The 24,830-nt window shown below is 32.7% G+C and overlaps 2 protein-coding genes across 2 annotated transcripts in view; one reads left to right on the top strand and one right to left on the bottom strand.

Moving 5' to 3' along the window:
- LOC142547493 (histone-lysine N-methyltransferase ASHH1) overlaps positions 1 to 3,908 on the top strand; it is a 39,332-nt gene extending 35,424 nt beyond the window's left edge. Inside the window, exons 5-10 of the mRNA XM_075655820.1 lie at positions 91 to 175; positions 257 to 350; positions 479 to 677; positions 1,580 to 1,614; positions 2,383 to 2,854; positions 3,408 to 3,908. Of these exons, the coding sequence (XP_075511935.1) occupies positions 91 to 175; positions 257 to 350; positions 479 to 677; positions 1,580 to 1,614; positions 2,383 to 2,854; positions 3,408 to 3,683 (1,161 nt within the window). The 3' untranslated portion in view covers positions 3,684 to 3,908. The remainder of the gene's footprint in view (positions 1 to 90; positions 176 to 256; positions 351 to 478; positions 678 to 1,579; positions 1,615 to 2,382; positions 2,855 to 3,407) is intronic.
- Positions 3,909 to 4,725: 817 nt separating this feature from the next.
- Positions 4,726 to 10,230, bottom strand: LOC142547492 (uncharacterized). The gene is given in 5 exon segments (XM_075655818.1): positions 4,726 to 5,792; positions 6,723 to 6,814; positions 7,992 to 8,294; positions 8,647 to 9,145; positions 9,147 to 10,230. Coding segments are annotated over 5 exon segments (2,208 nt in total). The 5' UTR covers positions 9,605 to 10,230; the 3' UTR covers positions 4,726 to 4,936.
- Between the last annotated feature and the right edge of the window lie 14,600 nt (positions 10,231 to 24,830).

Genomic DNA, 24,830 nt, shown 5'->3' with positions numbered 1-24,830 from the left:
AGTCCCATAGGCTTGATTAATCTTTGATGTTTGTTTGCTTAAAGGTCTGAATTTTGTCCATGTAAACGTTCTTTTTCCTTCTGTGATCAGGCTGGACAATTCATTATTGAGTATTGCGGGGAAGTAATATCATCAGAGGAGGCAACGGAAAGGTCCCATACTTACGAAACCCAAGGCAAGCAGCAGTCTCTGTTATATTTGTGACAGTTTATCATTGTTTTGCATTTCTTATACATTCGTGCATTAATCGATGCAGGTCTGAAGGATGCATACATAATTTCTCTAAATGCAAATTATTTTATCGATGCCACTAATAAAGGAAGCATCGCGAGATTTATAAACCATTCATGGTAAGTCAAGCAGAATATTAAAAAAGATTGGATAAGATGTAGCAAAGCTGTTGGTCTATTAGTTTGTTGGTCTACTGGACTAATGTTTAATTTAAGAGCCACTCCTTGTAATTTTCCTAATTTTGCAGCGAACCAAATTGTGAGACAAGAAAATGGACTGTGTTGGGGATGACTAGGGTTGGAATATTTGCAAAGAAAGATATATCTGTCGGAACTGAACTGGCATATGACTACAACTTTGAATGGTATGGAGGTGCCAATATCCGTTGCCTATGTGGAGCAAGTAATTGTTCTCTATTTCTTGGTGCCAAGTCCCATGGTTTCCAGGTGCATAGATTCTTGAAGAAATCTTGTTAAGTTAGATGTTCAAAATATATAGCCATCCCTGCTGATATGATCTGATTTATTCATGAAACCAAGGTGATACCCATAGATTGCTTTATGTATACAATGAAGTGGAGTTTCAGTTGCCTACTAGTGATGAATATGACAGTTATGCAAACACTAATAATCTCTACTTACGCCCTTACTGGATAATTGACAAAAAATATTTCACATGCCTTCCTGCCACTGTCGATGTTAATTCATGTTTCCAAAATTTGGAGACGGAAAATCAGTTCTTATTCGTTGGTGATTTAAGGCAAGAGCCTGTCAAAGATGAATACATGCAAAAATAGAAGATGAGATACAGAAATTTACGGGCCCCAATTATTTTCGGGCCTAGATATTTAACAAGATTAAGCCCCAAATCAGGAAGGCCCATAGGTAGTTACAGTTCACGTGGAAGGGGAGGGAAGAAGAAGAATCAAAATAGAGGAGAGGTAAGGGGATAGGCATTCAGTTATTCTTCAAGAGTTTTGTTACTAGCATTGCTAGGGTGAAGGGAGGTTTATCTACAAGAGATTTCTTCTCTGGGAAAGATATTTCAATATACATAGCTCATTTGATCTGTTAAAGTGCTAATACTATTCTTTGGTTGTAACAAATAGCTTATTCTAATTTTTTGTTTCTCTGTGGATGCTGTCCTTTTTTGTTTCTTAACTACGAGCATCTTTTTCCCGACTAGTAACATCAGTGTTTCGTGTTAAATTTATAATATTGTAAAAGAGAGATTTAAAATAGAAGACATATAAATCATGGGCACGTGACTAAATTGTTTCTTAATGCCAAACTGATTTTCCATATTGATTGAGTTCTATAATAATATTATGTTCTATGCTGTTTTGTAGGAGTATAACCATGTGTGGGAAGATGGGGATGACAGGTAAAGTTTTATAAGTTTTTTAAGATTTGTGCTGTATTTTGACTTTGAGATTAAAATTGTTAGTAGTCGTGAAATTTATTCCATGTGTACTTGGAGTTGGTCACCACAAAATCACCTTTAAAACTGGAAGGTCTAGAAACAAGTTCTTAAAGGTCCAATAAGTTAAAACGAAGAATGAAAGTACATTAAGGAAGGTAAACACGTCAGAACTCTGATTCTGCGAGAGTGAGAAAGCTTTCACCAGAGAGTAGCTATTAGAAGCTTGTAGATGAACACTGGATGACATGACATAGTTAGATGCCAATTGGTGACAATATTTGTAACAGTTGTGATGTGTGGATAGTTCTTCTGGTTTTTATTTGGTTTGGCCACGGATGTTGATTGATCTTATGGAGCTAAAATGTTGGTAGAGAGAAATTTATAATCTATGCTAAGGAAAAATGGACACGGTGTCCCGGGAATGTGCCGAGAAATAGGTAAAAGAAAGGGGCGAAAATATGTCACTGCTAAAAGCTTTCAGAAATATGTGATGGTCCTCAGGGAGAGCTTCCTTTGTCTTCCCGCATCTTTCTGGAGATTTTGATATTTATTCTGTTGTCTGTTAATAATTGACTAACATAATACATCCCTATGCATGGTTAATTTCCTTGACAACTTATGGTTCTCATATTCATTTATTACAACTGAGCTTCACACTTGAACTGATTATCTTTCTTGCATAATCTTGCATTTTTTAACACTGAGCAATATCTGACCTATGTATTTCAGATATATTGTGGAAAATATTCCTCTGTATGATTCTGCTGAGGACGACCCTTTTCCAAAGTCTGCTTGCTCTACAATTCGTCTTACACAGGAGTCTCAAGCTGGTGGAAGAAATACTCTCTCTGTCTTAACGCGTGATGGTGAAGTATCTGAAATTAAATTGGAGGCAACTATTAGTTCAGTTCGCATGCCAGGTGAGGCAATGAATCCCGTGGAATCTGAGAAGAAAGAAGAACCAGAATTATGCTTGGAAGATAGAAAACAAATCTTTTCACAAACCAATGCAATGATATCTCGGATCCGAAGTAACAGTGCCTGTCGAAATTATAAAATTGGACCAGTGCCTACCACAAAGAAAAAATCACAGCTTCCCAGGCAGAAAGCGAAAATGTCAGGCCGGAAATTTGCAAGTTGCAAACCTGTTGCTGAACTATTTGCATCAGAAGAATTCCGAGAGGAAATATCAAAATATGAGGTACATAAAGTTTCTCTATATTGTTTAGTTGGGAAAGTAATACTTGCTCACTTTTTTTGGTGGTTCTTTGTTTACCTCTTTATTGTGACTTGGGAGCTCGAGTTGACTATGAGTCCAATAGTTCCATAACTTTTATATACATTTTTCACCAAAAAAATAGGATATTTAATATCGAGGACATGCCCCCACACTCCATAATCTTGTTTGCTTGCTAACTCACCTGATCGATCTATCATTCTGTGGAATGACAACTTGTGCTGTTTTTGGTGTGCATAATTTTATTAAGGTTTATTTTTTTATCTGGCTTTCATAAACAACTGGAATGCTGTTTTTCTTGAATAGGTAATTCTCCTTGAAATTCCTACAAGCATGAATTTTGTGCACTTCCAACCGCATTAAATAAAATCAGATGGTGTAAATGTGAATTATTCTCCTATCCTAGTACTAGTACACCAATATGTTCCTTTGATCATTAGTGTAGCTAATGTCACTGATGCATTTCCTGGTAATTACCGCCCATTTTTTCTTTTTAAGCTTGCCGATAATGTTGCAGGAACTTAAAAATAAAGCCACCTCTGAGCTGAATTTACTATATGATGAAATTCGCCCGGCAATAGAAGAACGTGAAAAGGACAGCCAAGACAGCGTACCTACCAGCTTAGCAGAGAAGTGGATACATGCTACCTGTTCTAAGTGGAAATCAGAGTTCGACTTTCACTTTAACATCGTCAAGAATGTCATTTGCGGTCCCAAGATGGCTAGTGGCAGTGAACTAAAGACTTCAGGAGAAGAAAAGAGCCAGAATGAAATGAAGTATTTGACAAGCTGAAGTTACTTGGTTATGGAACAGTTAGAGAGGTGGATTCTTCCGTTGTACTTCATATTATTTTACTATTCATTGTGAGTTAGATATTCAAATTTTAGTGTTACAACTTAGTTTAGACCATCAATCGTCTATCATTTGTTCCCTTAACTCGAACCATTCAAATGTATGAAAGTCACATTTTTTTAAAGCTGAATGAATGTCACCTTAGTGGTGAAGTACTGAAACACAGATTGAATATGGCGATTACTTTGAATTGAGACGCAATATCCACATATCACAAGGATCGCGACATAATTTGGATTGTTACGAAATCAAAAGTTTCTGAATAAAATTTATTATAGTGACTTTTATCCCTAAGTATCAAGTCGCATGGCAGGCACGACTCTATCGAAGTTTACGCTTAATTGTTCAAAAAACTCCAAGTCATTTGGCATATGTTAGTATAAACTCTAATAAAGCGAGATATAAGTGATCTAGAAGCCCCAATACTTTTGTACACGATTGCAGTTAGCCTGACTCCCCAAAAGATACTACTGGGTTGTGTTGTGAAAACTGCTCTAATTATTCGGCATGTGTCAGGTATCATTTGTCCATAGTCTTTTCTTAAATATTTTACTGACAACAACCAAAATTGGTAATTGGATTGTATGCTGATTCAAGTTATTTTGATTTATATCATTAGTATTATGATTGCCTTCTAAATGTCTAATACTCGAATAAAAGCCAAAATCAAAAGTCTGTAAATCAGTGTGTGCAACAATTACATCCACTATTCGAGTGTGACTGCTTGCTTGTACAAGCATGATACTCGATAAAGAACGCTTTAGCTGCTTATAATTACATTATAACTTATTATTGCTGCTATTTGCAACTTCATATAATAACCAAAAAAAAAAAAAAACAATTAATGTATGTTCAATCAAAACTAATATATGTCATATTGTTTAACTTACAGTTGGCTGAGTAAATTTTCATCTAGAGGAATGTAAGCTTTAACTTCGTTATCAAACATAAGCAACACGTTGTATCAGCAAGTCGTTCCATTGCAGAAGATTCGTATAAAAGAAAGGTGTCAAAAAACACAGGCAAAATAAGCAAATCTTGGACTTTTCATCAAACGCCAGCCTCAATCAGAATTCTACTTGTCTATAAATCAACCCGTTATAAATTATATACACAAACATTAAAATGCGAGCTTTTTTAGCCACTTAAAATTAAAATATCCATATCTTTAATGGTGTCATAAGAAGTGATGATCATCTTGCCTTTGTTTCAATTGTTGGAGACGGTTGTGTGCAACCACCTAGGGCAGCAGCAGCAGATTCTACATGTGTGAGAAGATACTCGTAAATCTTCTTCCGTATTCTGTCAGTAGTCTCTGTGGAGACGTGTGGCGTATCCTCATCCTTGCCAGATACAATCTCGTCCAACCAGTCATTTACACTCTTGAGCTGACTCAACATGCCAGCTATTTGACCATTGTCAGATAAAGACGAGGAATCAACATCAGAATCCAAGAATTTCTCAACAAAACTTAAGAACCAGTCTTGTGACTCCAGCTGCAGTACTTTAGACAACTCCACAGCCTCATCGAGGCTGTCTCCTTTGACCCACTCTAATGGAGGCAAGGTTTTTACATTCTGACCAACAGTTGGCCCGTCATTCACACGACGTGGATTTCCTATTGAAGAATTCTTAGAATTAGCAGTAGGGAGGGATTTTGTCAAGGTTTTAGATGAAGTGTTTTTAATAGACTTCTCGAGTACTAAAACTGGCTGATTGCCGGAAAGTGACTTCAATCCTGGAGAAAGAGTCGAGGCAGCAAATGAGCTAGGGGTACCAGCTCTATGATATACCGTGAAGGGAGACAAATTGGTGCCCAATGCAGCATTGACCCAAGAAGCAGCTAGGTTATGTCCCTCAGATGTGACCTTCCAAACTTCTTCTGATGATATTTCTTCACGACTATCAGAAGAATCGAGGGAAAAAGTTTTTGACAAGGACTCGGCAAGAATAAGAGATTTATTCAAGCTTGAATGCAGAGACAAGAAGTGCTCCACCGCAGGCTGTGGATTATTTTCCTCTGCCGATGTACGTAACTCAGAATATGCGCTGCAAGTGAAAAAGATAAGGAAAAAAACAGCATGAAACATAGAATCATTGTCGGGGAATTCTAATATGGAGTTGTGAGGATCTATCATTAAAACTAATCAATCATCTTTTAGTTCATGATATGTTGCATTCTTTTGCAGTTTGTTCATTCTAAAGGCATAAGTTTACCTTAACTATATTTTGTTATGATGAAAATTCTCCATGTGAACACAAAGTCAAACACGTATTCTAAAATATTAAGTGAACCAGGAAATTACAGCATGGATATGGATTGCAAGGAAAGCGGGATAGACAAAGTCTTGATCTTTCCACAATGAGTTTTGTTGACACCCTTTCGCCTATTTAAACCGTATATGAAAAAATGGAATATAAAGAGAACTTTCTACAGAGACACTGACCATGATTTAATTAATTAGAAATGAATGAGGCTTCACCTAATGCAAGCCAGGAAAATATGTGCAACCTGGGAAAAAAGCGATTGAGGCTAACTTAGCCAATTCCAGCCTCCAGTTAAGAACACCGGATGGGATAAACAAGGAAGAGCATATTGTTTTCATGGTGGATACAGAAATTTATTTTGTATCATTAGGCATAGGAGTTTTGACAAATCGGTTACCAAACCCATAGACATGTTTAAGATCATAGATCTAAGTAGAATCAATGGTATAAAAACTAAAATCTACAAAGAAATGTCATTACCTGACAATCTTCCGTATATCTGAATGACAACATCCACATTTCACTTAAATCTATAACAATCAAACTAAAAGACTACAATGCCAGCAAACAGAACTATAAGCAATTCATGTCATGGGAGCCTTATAAATATAGAGATGTTCAGAAACATTCTCTAACAAATAATAGTACTTGTATACTTAGTCGAAGGAAACTAACAATCATTTCGAGTTCATTGTTGAAGAAATACTGTACCTTACACACCGGAGCAGGCTTTCTGCTACGGAAGCTTCTTGGATTGCTTCTATAGCAGCTGTCTGTGCTGCATCTCTGTGCTTCAAAACCTCCTAATAGTTTCCAGAATCAGAAATAGAAAAGCCATATTTCAGTTTTGGAGGAAAATGGACCAATAAGCTGAAAAATAGACACAAGACATGCTTATATATGACCATAGGACTTCACTCGTACCTAATGAGCTCAAGCTAGGCCAGCATGCAACTTATAACAAGTACTAATACCACCAATGCATAATACATATCACAATGAGCCCAAGCAATAAAGAAAAGATAGCCCATATAAAGTTGAATCATCGAAATGACTTAATTGACTTGATCACAAATTTGAACTCGAAATAGCTAATCAACTTGAATTCCTAGGATCACATCAATATTCGTAGTGCCTCATTTAACAATTGATTCAACGACTACAACTAAATGAATTAAGCATGATTACACCAAGCAAACAAACTTTCTCCCGCATCTTATACATAAGAGGCCACCGCTTTTCAAGAAATCTCATATTTACAACACAACAACATATTACATATCTTTCTTATATTACCATGAGTTGGTTACTAATCGTAGTTGTTCAAAATCAAATTTGAGACTGTTCGATAAACTTATCTTGAACATCATGCAAGTTTTTAAAGCTTATAAGATACTTTAATAAGTTATAAACTCTTATATTTATTTTAAAATGAGGTTCAAAAACATTGCGACAAAATAAATCATAGGTGAAAGAAAAAAATTGAGAGGGAGAATAACAAATAAAGCAAACGTTAGAAAGATAGAGTGGGCAAAAAAAGGATTGGAGCATTTGGATTTTTTGGTTTTTGGTTATTTTAAATAAAATTTATATTAACTAAAATAATAAGATATAATCTTCTATTTTTCTTAAACATCTAAATAAGATATAGAAACTTACTGGTCAACATCATTAGATCTTTTAAAAAAAAATTGACAACCAGCTCAGGCATCTTATGAGTCCCAAAACATCTTATAGATATATTAAATAACTTCCATGCTCAGCCACACAAGCTCTTTGATGATATCTTTACTAAATGTAGCCAAATGACTGCTTGATAAAATAATCGAAAAACAAAAAACATTGCACGACTATTTCAAATACATCATCTAGATCATACATTACGAACAGAAAATAACTGCAAGGCCTGTGAAGGAACTTGTTATAAGTATAGCTTCTCTTAACTGCCAACTAGATAAAACTGAAAAGGCCTATTTGTACCTTCCCAAGCTTTGCAAGAGAAGAAGGGAGTGACGTCCATGAAACACTTGCATGAGTTAATTTCCGGTTTCCGAAAGAAACCTTGATCAGATTTCCTGGCAATCCGTCTTTAGAAACCTCTCCAGATGATTTCTTTCCAACTAAAGATGCTCGTGCAGATGACCTGTTAATTTCAACTGGATTTCCATTTGCGAAACCTTTCGTTACAGATGTAATTAAGGTACTTTCTTCTTTGCTTGATTTTGAAGATAACTTGTTCTCATCTTTAGAAGGCAACACTTCACCAGTTGATTTCCTTGGTGCCTACATCGAGAAAAGGAAGTGAAATTGTTGGATTTCTACATAAAATGCCATATATCTACTGGTACCAAGGTTTTAAAAAAAAAAAACAAGTAGATTATTTACTTATAAGTTTGAAAGGCATTTAGAATGGGCTCAATCTGCAAAGATGCCTAAAGTGCAAGTTAATAATTTTTTTCAGATGATACGAAAAACATAAGAACTGGCAATCCACTACTATGTTTAAGTAAAAAATGGTTAATGGCAATTCACTACTCCGTTTGAAGATCCTCCCTGCACCCGACCAGCTATACAGCTGATTACATTTTTAAAATATAGAAAATACAAACAAAAAATGACAGAAGGAAATACTTACAAAAGTATTTCGACCATCTGACTTCAAATCAAGCTTGTTGACCTTCAATCTTGGACTTTCCCTACCTCTGACATCCATATTCCCTTCCCAGCTCTTTCTCAAAGCCTTTGGCCCCAATTCAATTCTTTGAACAACATTCTTTATTAAACCCACACTGCCCACCTTCTTCGCGCTAGAAGTAATCCCGCCAGCAGGACTTACCTTTTCTTTCGCCCCTGCTTTAACAGTTGCCTTTTCCAACCTCTCCAGCCCCCTTATCTTTGATTGCTGCTTAACTGCATTTGCAAACTTCTCAAAAGAAGTTGGTAAGGAATAACAACTGGTTGGTGACGATGGTATAGACCTTGAATTCGAAGACTTTGATTTTCCGATTGATTCCTTCTTCACATCCAAAGTCAAAATCACCTTCGACTGAGACTTGGATCGAGTCAGTTTTGGTTTGGTGTTATCTGATTTATCATTTTTCAAGCTGTTATTCAACCTTGTGCCCGTAAGATTTCACATCACCCAAAATTTTTGAAGGTGATTTGGTTTTATCTATACCTTTCAAACCCAAAGATGATTTAGCATTGTTGTTGAGAAATCCTAAAGAATGAGTAGCAACTATATCTTCCGGGGTTCCCACACAAGGATGTCGCCCAGGTACCGGCCTAACCCCAATCAAAATAGGTACAGGGGAGGCAGACTCAAGTCTCTCAACATGTATAAACTGACCCAATTGAATCTTATCGCTAAGAATTAGATCGTCATGTTTATCAGGCAAAGAAACGTAGGTGGCATGGGAAGAATCCGATACCTTCAGGTAAAAACCTTGATTTGGGAAGAGCTCACCGCCAGCTAGTGCAGGAACAATGCTCACCACTTGCAATAAAGAAGACCTATGCTCTCCTGCAATTTTCACATCTGTATTCATATGCTGCAGTAACTTTAACAAAACTCCTGGGACCAAAGTTGCCATTTTCTTTTCACAAATTAGTCTTCACACATCACTTAAAAGTAGAACCCATGTGCAAAATCTCAAGATCTTTTACAGGGGACACGCATTCTTGAACAAAATACTGAATCTGGTGAGAATGGACCCAAGCGTCAAATACACTTAGGTCCCATTAAAAAATAGTAAAAATTTATGAAGGGGAATAAAACAAACAGATCAGAAGGCGAAACAGGCGCCGGCCCTTCTTCTTGATTGAGCTTAAATCACACAAACATATAATAACTCATAAAAAGATGCCTCTTTTACACTTGTTACCAAAAGGGCATTCCTCAAACTTGACCAAAAACAACAATAACATGAAACAAGAATCGAAACTCTCAAGATTTGGCCAAAGACCAATCTGAATAAGGAAGGCTGAGTTTAAGATGCGACAATGCTCGTGTTTCTCAGTTGCTTTTACACAAAAACCAGATCGAAATACTTAATAAAAAAATGACTGGAAAACAATTGATGGAACAGGTTGACAAGAACATAGAAGAAGGTACCCCAGCGGGAATTATTATTGCTCAACAAGCAAACTTGGATTGTGAAGCGAATAAATTTAATTGAATTTGTTGAGGAAAATGGATGATGCTTACAGCTGAACAAATACAAAAGGTCAATAAAGAAGTAAATGAAAAGTTAATATATATATATATATATATATATATATATGTATGCCTGATAGCTATACTGAGATATTTTAAAATTTTCAGATAAATTATTTCAATTAAAGCTTTTACTATCTATATTGTTAACTGATTTTGGACTCCAAAAATACAAAAAAATCATTTTCATAATAACATTATTTTTTTGAAAAATATAATATAAAATAAAATAAAAATTCAAACATTAGATTTGAGGGAAAAAATAACTCTAAAATCATTACATTATGGACAAAAACTTATTTTATATATAATTATATTTACGTTTAAAAAAATTAATTTGTTAAACTAAATTTTTTTTTAAAGAATGTTAAACTAAAATTTTGGATTGGTGACAAATTACACCAATTGGGTGTTGTGACAACAGATATCCCATGAATGACCTAATGAAAGACTAACAAAGTAAAAAGCAAAGGTTTGGTCCGACATTACGAGGGGCTTTGTTTCCACAGAAACATGCATGGAACATATGATCATGTTCATGCATGTATAATATTTGATTTCGAGTCGATTTTATTCGATAAGATGCAATATTGTAATCAAAATATGATCAACTGGATAGTCAATTATGATACTTGAATCACGGGTCGGGTTTTTTTTGGGTTTGGGTTAGTTCGAGTCAGCGACCCGATTTTTCTGGGTACTGTTTTTACCACCCAAACCCGATCCGACTCTGGTAACTGTTGGGTAACCGATAGTGTTGGGTTCTGGTGTTAACTTTTTTATATAAAAAACTCGATTTTTCTCATTTTGTGAGTAAAAAAAATATATCAAGAAAAAATAGTCTTTATCAAAATAATCATATTTAATTTCCACATCAAATTAAACAAAGTATATCAATAAATGAAACTATTTAAAATATGTAGTAATAATTAACAAATATTTAAATCGAGAAAAAAGTATGTAAGTCGATGTCACTTCTGAATTTTTTCTGCTTTCAAGACTTCCACAAAGTTCATCTTCGTAACTTTCAAATGTAATATAAAAATAATCTTGTTAGATCAAATTTATCTCAAAAGTAACACTATTATAAAAAACGATATCTAAACTTTTTAATATTAATATCATCATCTTGTGAAACTTGAGACTTTTATACTAATTTTTAATTTTGAATTTAAAAAATTACTAGCTCTAATATCATTTTACCCCAAAAACTTAGGGAAAAAAATTATATTTTATATCAAAATAGATATTGCAAGTGGGAGATAGGCATTTAAACTAGGGATTGGTCCATAAATACGAGGAGAAATATTTTTTGTATAATATTAATTGTGAATACATGTGGGATGTGATAAAGTTGCACCAATTGCATGTGACATAATTGAACTATTCATTGGCTAATAATTGGGAATTAAATAAGTCCACCGATTCAATTATACTGTATGTATATATATATATATATATATATATAGGAGTCTATTATTGAATTGATCCGATATTCTTTTTTTCTGATTTTATTATGATTTTGAAAATTGTAATTTTTTTGAGTTGGTTTTACGGATGCTAATTTTCGATACGAATCAATTTTATTCATAGTTATAATAAAAAGTAATACTTATTAATTGATAATAGATTATACGTCTCATAAAATTAATCCAGAGACCGTTTCACATGAGTTTTGGAAAATATTTTTATTCAAAACACTACTTAGAGGTGAAGATTTATAATTCAAGAAAGGTACTTTGTAAAATGTACCATATTATATATATATATAATATATGTATGTATGTATATATGTATGTATGTATGTATGTTTCAAGCACTCTGTGAAATCTATTTTTACGATGAGGAAAATTATAGTTTTCATTATGTATGTTTATCTCTTTGTTATTTTAATAATTTATTCTATCAAAATTAGATTTTATTCAAGTGTATTTAAATTTCGGTAAATTTCAAAAAAATGCATCTGTCAATGTTTCAATTAGAATTCAGTACCTAGCTATAATTTTTTAAAAATCAGTACCTGACACATCTATACATTTAGTTTTAACTACTCATAAAGCAAATTTTACATTTTTACCCTTTATTATTTAAATAAATATATTATTTTATCCACAAAAATTATATCATTTTTCCCCATTTAAAATATAATTTTAACAAAATATTGTTTCTCAATTATCATGGAATAAAAGTAAATACTTATTTTGACATATAAAGTACCTATTATGGGATTTCAGATACTTGATTTCGCTCTTTGAATACTCCGAATATATAAGAAAATACTATATTTTCGATCATTCACCATAAATTCAGTCATTGTTGGTCTTTTCATGAAAAATGCATTAGGATGATTTATTCATGTCATTTTATTTTTTAAAAAAAACATAGGTCATCATTCATCATGAAATAAGATTAAATATTTATTTTGACCAACAAAATACCTATTTTGGAGTTCCAAATGCTTGATTCTACTCTTTGAATACTCCAAATGTGTAAGAAAATACTGGATCTTCAAACTATCACAATAAATTCAATAATTGTTGGTATTTTCATTGAAAATACATTAAGATGACTTATTCATGTCATCTAATTTTTGAAAAAACACAGTTTCTCACTCATTGTTGAATTAGAAAAATTACTTATTTTGATCGATAAAATACCTATTTTCGTGTTCCAAATATTTGATTTGGCTATTTGAATACTTCAAATGTGTAAGAAAATACTTAAGTTTCAAGTAATATTACGTGAATTTTGATTATGTCATTTGTGAAGTTAAAGTGTGATACTTAAATTGGTACACATAGTATCTAATTAGAGTATATAAATACACGATTTTAACCCGTAAATACGCATATCCAATTATTTGAGGATGCCAAAATATAATTTGAAGTTAATATTAAGTGACACCGATGATGATATTCGTGAAGCAAAAATGTGATACCTAAATTAATACAAATAATACATAATTCGAGTTCATAAACACTTGATTTTACCTTTTAAATACTCAAATTCGATTGAGTATGTCAAAATATATAATTTGAAGATAATATTGAATATTTTTTGATGATGAGATTTGTGAATAAAAAACGTGCTACCTAAATTGGTACAATTAGTACCTAATTTGATTTCACATATACTTGATTTACCCTTTTAAGACTCAATTTTGATTATTTTGGGATATAAAAAATATAGTTTCAAGTAATATTGAGTGACTTTTGATGTGTCATTTGTGAAGTTAATTAGTGCAAAAAATATCTAATTCGAGTCTACCAATAATTTATTTTACTCCCTAAATGAGAAGTATTTTAATTTGAGTTTGCAAATACTTGATTTCGTAAATGAGATACTCATAATATGTATTAAAATACTTGATATTTGAATAAGCAACGTAAGTTCACCAAATGTTGGTATTTTTATGGAAGATACATTTGGATGACATATTCATCTCATTTAATAATTTAAAAAAAAAAAACAAATTCTCAACTAAGCATGAAAATTTTAAAGTACTTAGTTTTACTTGAGAATTACGTAATTTGAGTTTGCAAATACTTGATTTCGTAAATGAGATGCTCACAATATGTATTAAAATACTAGGTATTCGAATAGGCAACATAAGTTCACCAAGTATTGATATTTCCATGGAATAAGCATTTGGATGACATATTCATATCATTTAATATTTTTTCTGTAAAAGAAAAAACAGATTCCCAAGTAAGCATAAAAATTTTAAAGTATTTGTTTTTATTTGAGAAGTACGTAATTTGAGATTGCAAATATTTAATTTGGTACATAAGATACTCATAATATGTAATAGAATACTGGATATTCGAATATGCAACGTAAGCTCACCAAGTATTTATCTTTCCTTGGAAGATGAATTTGGATGACATATTCATGTCATTTAATATTTTTTTTGTAAAAAAAAACAATTTCTCAACTAAGTATTGAAATTTTAAAATACTTATTTTTACTTAAGAAGTATCTAATGTGATACCTGAATTAATACAAATAATACCTAATACGAGTCCACAGATACTTGATTTTACCATTTAAACTCAAATTCGATTATTTGATGGTGTCAAAATATATAATTTGAAGTCAATATTGAGTTGCATTTGATGATGAGATCTGTGAAATAAAAATGTGATACATAAATTATTACAAGTACTATATAATTAGATTCTACTGATAATTGATTTTACCCTTTAAAAACTCAAATTTGATAATAAGTATAATGAAATAATATTGATGCATATAATGAATGATTACCAATAAATATTATGAAAGAATACTAATGAGGATGATATCAAATGAAGTATTGCATTGTCATTTAATGAATACCAACAAGTATTGTGAATGAATATTAATGATATTATAAATTAATACTCATAAGTATACAGAAAAAATATTAATAAGTACAATGAATAATTACCAATAAATATTATGTCAAATAAGTATAATTGTCAAATAAGTCATTCAATGAATATCAAAAAGTATTGTCAATTAATATTTATGAGTATTTTATAGATCATTGATCCAAAAATCGATAGATATGCTTAAAGTGCAAACTTCAAGCTCATTTACGAATTATGTTTATAATGCATCTCTCAATTAGTTCATGATGAATAATGAACTATGTTTATTTATTTAAATGATATGAATAAGTATCATATGAATTTTCCATGAAAATATTGTATATTCGAATATCCAGTATTTTAATACATATTGTGAGTATCTCATTTACGAAATCAAGTATTTGCAAACTCAAATTAAGTACTTCTCAAGTAAAACTAAGTACTTTAAAATTTTCATGCTTAAAAATATATTAAATAAGATGAATATGCAATCCATGCTTAGTGATCGAGCAAAACTTTCATTGTAAAATTATTAGTAAAAATTAATAATATTCAAGCTCGAAATAATCGCAAGTGCACGATGTCAAGTAATAATATAGTCATGGACTTTCAATAATCGCAAGTGCACGATGTCAAAATGTTCCATGCTTAGTGATTGAGCAAAACATTCATTGTCTAAGGACTGTATTTCTCAATTATTATTTTCAATTATTCAATTTTTAGCAGCGATACTTCAGATGATTGTTTACTACTACGATTATTAAATAAAAACTCAATGAAATGGTTCAAAGATTAATGATGAAATAAATAAGTTATAATGATTGATTAAAGTTCAATGAGAAATGAATTTGTTGGGAATCTCGGTTCACCTACCCCTCGCTAATCTACTTAATTCGTTAGACAATTATCTATGCTTTAGACGAGATTTCGTATCCAATTGAACACGCTCTCTCAAACTATGCCAAAATAATTCAACTCAGTGAAGTAATTAAATCTCTTTAATTATTTATCAATGGTGAATTGCATGTCGTTTTATTAAATCCCATAGCTTTTGACCTACTGGACTATGACTATCGACGTGTATCCGACTTCATATTTCTCTGTAAATTGTAAATCCACGGATTATGATATTCGTTCCTATCACGGGCTATTCTCTCGAAGAACATTGTTCGAAAATCTTCAAATCTTCGCTCTAAGCTATTTTCCTCTTTCAAAGCTTTGTGGCTGCTGAAAAGTCTTTGAACATGTCAACTAATTACATCTTGGATGGAAACGTGAGCACTTTGTGAACTTACGTTACATATTCGAATATCCAGTATTTTAATACTCATTATGAGTAGCTCAGTTACCAAATCAAGTATTTTAAAACTGAAATTAGGAATTTTGCAAGTAAAATTAAGTACTTGAAAAAGTTCAATATTTGGTTGCGAATCTGTTTTTTTTTAACAATTAAAAAAACTATTAAATGAAATGAACATGTCATCCAAATGTATCTTGGATGGAAATGCGAGCACTTGGTGAACTTACGTTGCATATTCGAATATACAGTATGATAATACCCATTCTGAGTATCTCATTTACCAAATAAAGTATTTTAAAATTGAAATTAGGTATTTCGCAAGTAAAACTAAGTACTTGAAAAAGTTTAATGATTAGTTACGAATTTTTTTTAACAATTAAAAAATAATAAATGAAATGAACATGTCATCCAAATGCATCTCGGATGGAAATGTGAGCATTTGGTGAACTTACGTTACATATTCTAATATCCAGTATTTTAATACTCATTCTGAGTATTCATTTACCAAATCAAGTATTTTAAAATTGAAATTAGGTATTTCGCAAGTAAAACTAAGTACTTTAAAAAGTTCAATACTTAGTTGCGAATTTGTTTTTCTTTTAAAAATTAAAAAAATATTTAAATGAAATGTACATGTCATCTAAATGCATCTTGGATAGAAATACGAGCATTTGGTGAACTTACATTGCCTACTAGAATATCCAGTATTTTATTAACTTGTATGAGTATCTCAATTACCAAATCAAGCATTTAAAATTGAAATTAGGTATTTCGCAAATAAAAGTAAGTACTTCAAAATGTTCAATGCTCAGTTGCAAATTTTTTTATATAAAAAAATAAAAAAATAATTAAATGAAATGAACATGTCATCTAAATGCATCTTGGATGGAATGCGAGCATTTGGTAAACTTACGTTGTATATTCGAATATCCAGTATTTTAATACTCATTCTGAGTATCTCATTTACCAAATCAAGTATTTTAAAATTGAAATTAGGTATTTCGAAAATAAAACTAAGTATTTGAAAAAGTTCAATGCTTAGTTGCGAATTTTTTTTTAACAATAAAAAAAATAATTAAATGAAATGAACATGTCATCCAAATGGATCTTGGATGGAAATGCGAGCATTTGGTGAACTTGTGTTGCATATTCGAATATTCAGTATTTTAATACACGTTCTGAGTATTTCATTTACTAAATCAAGTATTTTAAAACTAAAATTAAGTATTTCGCAATTAAAAACTAAGTATTTCAAAAATTTCAATTAGTTGAGAATTTGTTTTTTTTTTTAATAAAAAATATTTAAATTTAATTTATATGTCATCCTAATGCATTGGGAATGATGAGTGGAAAGAGAAGATGACCAACAAAAATTGGTATTTATATAATTTTTTATTAATTAAAAGGGTAAAAAGGTAAATATGCATGAAACATGTAGTAAAAACTAAGTTGGTCTTTTGTCATGTACTAAAATACAAAAATAAACTTATAGGTACTGAACTTAAATAAATCATAGACAGATGTATTTTTCTAAAAAATGCCCTTTAAATTTTGATAATTTTTTTTTTTTTTGGAAGTGTTGATGTGATGTGACGTTCCACGTGTATGTATAATATGAAAATCATGTTAGTATCATATCGATGCTACGACATTAAAAAAACAAAAATCATAAGAAAAAATATATTAAAACTTAAATTTGACGATAATCAAATTACAAATAGAAAAATATACATGACTAAAATGACAATAATCTCATTTATGAATCAAAATGTAAATCATATATGGTTATATTTTTAAAATGAGATGTTTTTTTTACTGTATTTTTCTTACATGGGAGAATGTGCAAGGCTATTTATTTTTCAATATCATTAGTTATTTTTATTTAAATAAATGAAAAAATATTGAATACAAATAATGAATGTACTAAAAAAGTAAAAATAAGTCGAAATTATTATTTAGTTTATTCATTTTAATAAATATTTATACTAAAAATAAAAATAAAACATTTTTTTCTGCAACTATGGATCACCATTTTTATATGGACGGAGAGATGTAAAGATCCATGTGCTTTAAGATAGCCTTGTCGGTTAAAATATTTGTTCTTCTTTTCCAAAAAAAAACCTCATTTATTGATTTTTTTAAACCAATTTATTTATCTATTTAGTTTAATTTAATTAATGGGAAACAATAATTTATGATATAGTCATAAATAGATATATTTATGACATATAAAACAATAATAAGGAAAAATTGGTTTTAAAACCCTAAACCCAAACTTATCTTTATCCTAACTCCCTGCATCTAAAAAACTTTGCCCAAACTCTCTAAAAAGTTTAAAGTTAACAAAAAAAAAAAAAAACACCCTCATATATTATGATGATTGATTTTCTTGGGGAAAATGATATTAGAGCCTAGGTAAAATTATTTCAAACATACAAATTTATTATTATAAAGTAATTAAATGCTTGAGAAGGAGAATTTTCTCAAATTACATGAATCCGAACCCAGGTTCGATATTAATTCTTTACGGGACCTATTCCAAAAATTTGGAATACTTGCAATAGGAAGATCTAACCAAAGTTAGACATCAAGAAGGATTTTATCAGAGTCCTAAGATAAAATTATGATTCAAATAACAGGTTTTTAGAAATAGTACTGGATTTCTCTAAACTCTCGAGATATCTTAGAGAAATTCGAAAGACGGTACAAAATTATGACAATATGTTGTATTATGTACCACAAAATGTGGGGAATCCTAAAAAATCTGGAAAAAATTCTTGGAATATTAAAGGATATTCAAACAAGAATTCAAATCCTATAACAACAACCAAGTTCTAATAAGAGAACTTCAGAAGGAAGGTTACCACCATCCTTTGGTACTGAACCCTTGTTACATCAACAAGGAAGACCAAAGAAGTGCCAAAACCTTTGACCGAATAAGAAAAATTGATCAATCTAATTAAATATATCTCAAAGAAGAAATTAATCTGATTACAACTTTAGAAAGGATTGGTCTCGAGGATCTACAAGACCTTGCATAATCGTTTGCAAATCTCAAGGTCATAGATCTGAAGATGAACACAACGGGAGGTGCACAACCTTCTATAATCTAGTCATCTTCTCAGGAACCACCAGGTGAAAGCGTGAGATTTCATAATATAAATATGAGAGAATCTCAACCCGATTTTCATACTGGTGGAGAATCTGAAACGACCACTACTTTGTTTTTTCTCGTAAATCATAGACTCGAAAATACCAACTAAATAAAATAACTTATCATACCATAAATCAAAATAAATTAACAATTTAAATCTCAAGTGCATAAAATCCCTAAATCATCAACTAACCAAAACTCTTAAATCCACCTTTAAAAAGATCAACAGACAAATAAATAAAGCATAAAAATATCTCTCTTAAAATCATTAACTTCAATCTTTAAAATTTTTTATCTATCTAGCTAGTGCAGAATATAAATGGCCATCGGGTGTGTACTGTTGCACTCGATCCACTCAATCGTCAGCGCATCCCCTAACATCATCAAATCCTGCATTATACAAACCTAGTGAGTCTAATGACTCAGCACATTTTAAACATAGATAACAAATAATACATATACAAGCACATGTATTTAAAAATCATAGTTTTATTTAAAATAACTTTTGAACATAAATAAATCATATATCATAAAATCATTAAAATCGTAAAGCTTTCAATCATATATCATTTTTGTTAAAGTTTGATCCATAAAAGCGACTAGCTTTTATTCTTCGGTCGACTGATCAGTCTTCAACTCCACATGGCCCAAGGGGGTGGGCACTAGGCTCCACCATAGAAATACGAGTGTCGGGGCTTCCTTGGGGCCTTCTCCCATAGACGGGCTCCTCTGGGGCCTTGTCCCATAAATGGACCTCCTCTGGGCCTTCTCCCGTAAATGAGCTACCTCTAGGGCATTTTCCCCTCACGACATCCCCACAAAATTGTAAGTTCACGGTCCTCACATAAACGGATTCCCCACAAATCATATATCATATGTCACAATCAATTCACATCTCTCAAAATATTTTCTTTTTCTTTTAAAATCATAAAATAGCATACTTTCCAAAAATAACATTTTAAACAGTAAAAATTGCACAGCTTTAACATAAATCGTAAAATAATTTATTATCATAAAAATCATCATTTTATATCATAAAATATCATTTAACATGTATTATGCTCCTTCGGGACACGCCAAGCTTTACGTATTTTCTCAGTGTAAAATTACCGTTTTGCCCCTTGACGTAAAAATTCTCGATTTTATCTTTTTCTCACTTTTAATGACATGATATTACCTTAAATAATTATTTAAGCTTAATATAATTTTTCATAATTTTATTCCGCTTAAATCTAGGCGTTCCAATTAATTCTTTAACTAACGATCCGTGATGCGTTTAAATCCAGGATAAATCCAAAACTCCATATTTTGATCCCAAATTTTAAACATAACATTTTTTAAATACCTAATCTACCCTTGTGAGCCACGAACCACAGCCGTGGACCCATGGTTTCAATTTTAGTTCAATTAATCTCGAATTTGACCTCTAGTAGAACACACCGAGCTATCTCCTAATTTAGTGAGCCAAACCCGAGCTAACCCACCTAGGAATCCTCCTGACCAACCCTGACCCTTAGAACCAGCCCTTAAGTCGCGCATAAACCCAGCAACGTAGGCACTAGATTCTGCGCGTGACCCTTCTAAAAAACTAGGACTCCTAGCCAACTAGGACACTTCCAGCCGAGCCACCACCGAGTCCACTTGACCCTAACCAACCCCGGGCCACGCTCAGACCCAAAGATGCCCAGCCCAGACCCCTGGACCCATGCACGAGCCACCGGAACAGCAGCAGCCGCGCGCCCCCTCACCAAACGCGATGGAGTCTCCTTCTCGCGTGGGACTCCTCGCCTGAGCCACCACCGAGCACGAGCCTCACTGACCCTCCATGGACCATCATAAGGTACCAACCAGACCCAGCCCAGCCCCTGAACCCCTGCAGCGAGCCACCTGAAAGCAAGAACAAGCTGCGCGCCTCTCCTTGGTTACCTCACGTTTTCTCGAGCCAGCGGCCAACCCAGCTGCACCAGCCCCTGGCCTGACCCATGCCCATCTCCCTTGGACCCTAATGGACCTACCCTGAGCCACCCAGCCCCAGAAGCAAACCCCCTTGGCCGCTGCTGCACTCCACAACCGCGTGAGGAGTCCTTGCTCTAAAGGACTCCTCCTAGGTTGCAACCAAGGAGTCCTAGCCATGCTAGGACTCTTCATGACCCTGACCCACATCTAGCCCAGACCCCAACCAAGGCCCTGGCCAAGCTGTGAGCCCCCATGCAAACAGTCGAGCCCCATGAATTCTCATGCACGAGAATTGCACATAGAACCCTTGTTTCTTCTCCTTGTTGTTCCCACAGTTTCCAGCTTGTTTTCTCTTCAATTTTTATCATGTTTTGTTCATATTTCATTCATATTTTATCATATATTGACACCCCGTTGGGTTCATAACGTTCTTCATATAAACGTAAAATCCTCGCGTTTTTGAAAATATACGATCTACCGTAAAAAAAATTCAAACTCCTATTTTATTCATGCATAAACAATTAAATAAAGCATATTATGATTTGTATGATGTTTAAAAGGGTTTAGAAAACATTCCTTTGTGTTTATAACGCTCGAATATACGATCGTTGGCGAGGGTGGGACGTTGGACGACCGGACGACGAAGAACACAATTATTTTTCTTTCCTCCTTATTCTGAAATTATTGTGTGGTTGGTGTGATTTACGGCTGCTGATGGGGTTTGATTGTGGTGTTTAAACAATAGGTTTAGTTATTTATAGATTTAATTGCAAGTTAAGTGGGCTTTGATTTTGGGCTTACAAGCTTAAGGGTAATTGGGCCTACTTAAATTAATTAAATTGATCCCAATAACAATTATTTAATTAAAACATAAAAGTTTACAAAATTAGTCTCGCAAAAATAATATTTTTGATCTTTTAAAACTCTCTATTTGCCTAAAACAGGCTTCCCGGGAAAAATCGAGCTTCACTCGTAAAATAATTCGAACTCCAATATTTTTAGGAAAATTAAATCATTTTTAATCATCTTAGGAATCCTTGCCATTATTTAAAGAAAAATACATATTTTTGTCTTGGTCGTCCCCGATCTCCTTTCCTCGGCCTATTATCGAATATTCGGGTAAAATCCTTAATTTCATGAAATCATGTCATATTATTATTTAATCATGTAATCATACAATAAATATCATGCCATCATTAGCAATTAAAACAATTTTGCATGCATGCGGTTTACATATGTTGGTTTTTCGGACGTTACAAAATCACACCCAGTGGGAACAAAGACAAGGAGAAACCAAATTCTCTTGCACCAAACACCCTATGTGAAAACTGTTTTAGAACCTATACATCCTTATGGGGTTATGCTTAACATTGATGTACTAGATTTAAAAAAACAGAGAAGATCTCATAGATGACTGGACATCTGCTATGAGAATCGCTGCAGGAACACTTGATCTCAACAGAGAATGATTCATTAAACTTCTAGAAATGAGTCTTATGTGATCAGTTAAAATTGCTTGGGACACGACTTCATTAGAAACCAAAGAGTCAGTCCTACCTGGAGAATCTCTTAGTGAGATAGTTGAAAAAATGGCTACCCTATTTAAAGCAAAACTTATAGGGGTGGACTATTTTAACATTCAAGATACAGAGAAGAGGAAGAAATATACTCAAGCTCTATATAGTCTTAAATTACATGACATATGTTTAGTGGATGAATTTATTATATTATTCACTAAATATAGATGGAATTCAGGGCTCAAAGAAAATATAACGATGCAGCTTTTCTTCGCCAAAATGTCGAGTCCCTGGAGAAATATGCTTATAAGGGAATATGTCATTGGCAATCTAGATACGTTGGCACGAAGAGTCTCTTTTCTCAAAGAAAAATTGGCAGAATCGTGTCATATGACAACATTACAAAAGAATTACAAACACTTAAGGGGTATCAATAAAAGAACTCCTTTGTGTTGTAAAGAAAATGATCTTCCAACAATTATTGGAAATAAACCACAAAGGTAGAAAAGGAAGAATTTTAGAACTCATACTTACGCCAAAAGTGGAAGAAGTTCTTGGAAATCAAGAACAGTATGGTCTAGACAGAATATAAGATCTTACAAATCTGGACAAAGAAGTGGACCATCAAGAAGTAGGATATCATCTCAAGCATCGAGTACATCCCGAAGCACAGAGAGAACACCTACAAAGAAAATTTTCAGAAGAGCTTACACTCGAGCTAATGAAAATTTTAAGGATTGTAATTGCTGGACATGTGGACCAAGAAGACATATTTTGACCAACTGTCCAGAAAATGAAAAATGAGGAGTAAAATGCTTCGATCCAACCCCAGATATTGAAGAAGCGGTTTATTACAATGATCTTATTCAAGTATGTCAGTTTGAGGATATTGCTTCAGACGAAAGTATATATGAAGAAGAAGAAGTTTTAAGTTAGGAATAATCTGATGGAATTGAATAGGAATCTGACTGAAGACGAGGTGTTTCGACACGAGACACGTGAAGATTTGTATGGTTTTTTTAGCCAGACAAAATATCCAATAATATGGTCCAAAGGATCATGAGAGAAAACCCTAGTTTTCAGATATATCAAGGATTCTCTGATGATAGGTAGAGAAGTTCTTATGAAGTCTCGCCTAAGAAACAGAAAGTATCATCTAATCTATAAAGTTTCCAGGAGGGAAATGACAATTCCTATGGAACTTATAGGAAATAGAATGGAGATGCAGTTAATTCCTTCTGAAGAAATTAAGGAGGAATTACAAAAACTCAAGATAGAAGTAGCACGAACCATGTCATGGATTCACATCGGAGCAATCAAGATTATGATAAAAGCTACTTTCAAAGAAGGAATAGATTAACCTATTGATATTGCTATATACGATAAACGAATGGGTAATCTTCAAGATTCAGTACTGGGAACAATCTCAGGAAATCTCTGTGCAGGAAAAATTGTAGGAGTAATTTATCCAAGAATTGCCTATAACCTGACAGATCGAGATTTTAGCCGTGCATTGACATTGCACCAGAATTTCAAGAAAAATAGGCTAATGAAAGAAAGTAATAGGTCATATTCTATTACCTATCAAATTTCATATGCTCTATCTAATACACATCATTCAGAATTGTTTATTATAAATGAGTTTATTAAAATATCTGAGATTGCTCAGACAATTTTTCTAGAAAGATTTGAGTTTCCCCTAATACAGGGAACATACATCCAAATACAAGACTACCCGATTCTACAGAAGAATCAAAGTCTTAGATTGGAATCAAGAAAACTATCTTTTCATGGAGATATAATTACAAGTTATAGGTGGGGAAAAGGGCATGTTCAAGGAACCCACCAAAAGCCAAAAAGTTTTTCCACAGTAGGAAAGCTTAGATGCCCAGAAGGATGGAAGGAAGTAAAAATAGTATTTGATATTACGAAACAAAGGAATCAATTTCCTTGTAATACCATATACTATCTAGAACAACCAATGATAGGAACTTACCAAGGAATGATTAATATCAAAGAATTGTAAGTTCATATCAAAGGAATTCCAGGGAAATAACCAAATCGATTGATTCTTGGACTAGAGTTTCTCGAGGAACATAAACTTTGGAAACGTTTGGAATATGGAATGAAGTTTATGGCCGAAATAGGATGTGGAAAATCCAATGACCACAAGCCCATTCTCGATATACATTCTAGTAAGAATGTTATACGAACATTATAAGGCAAAATATTTTGCTGCTTATATTGATTCAGACGCTGGAATCTGTACCGCAAAAAGAGGGGGTTTTCCAAATAATTTGGAAGAAGAACTACCAAAGATTTTT

Source organism: Primulina tabacum, chromosome 5, assembly GCF_025594145.1.
Source record: "Primulina tabacum isolate GXHZ01 chromosome 5, ASM2559414v2, whole genome shotgun sequence".
NCBI classification, from domain to species: Eukaryota; Viridiplantae; Streptophyta; class Magnoliopsida; order Lamiales; family Gesneriaceae; genus Primulina; species Primulina tabacum.
Note: the sequence above shows the minus strand (reverse complement) of the source record. Positions and strands in the feature narration are given on the sequence as shown.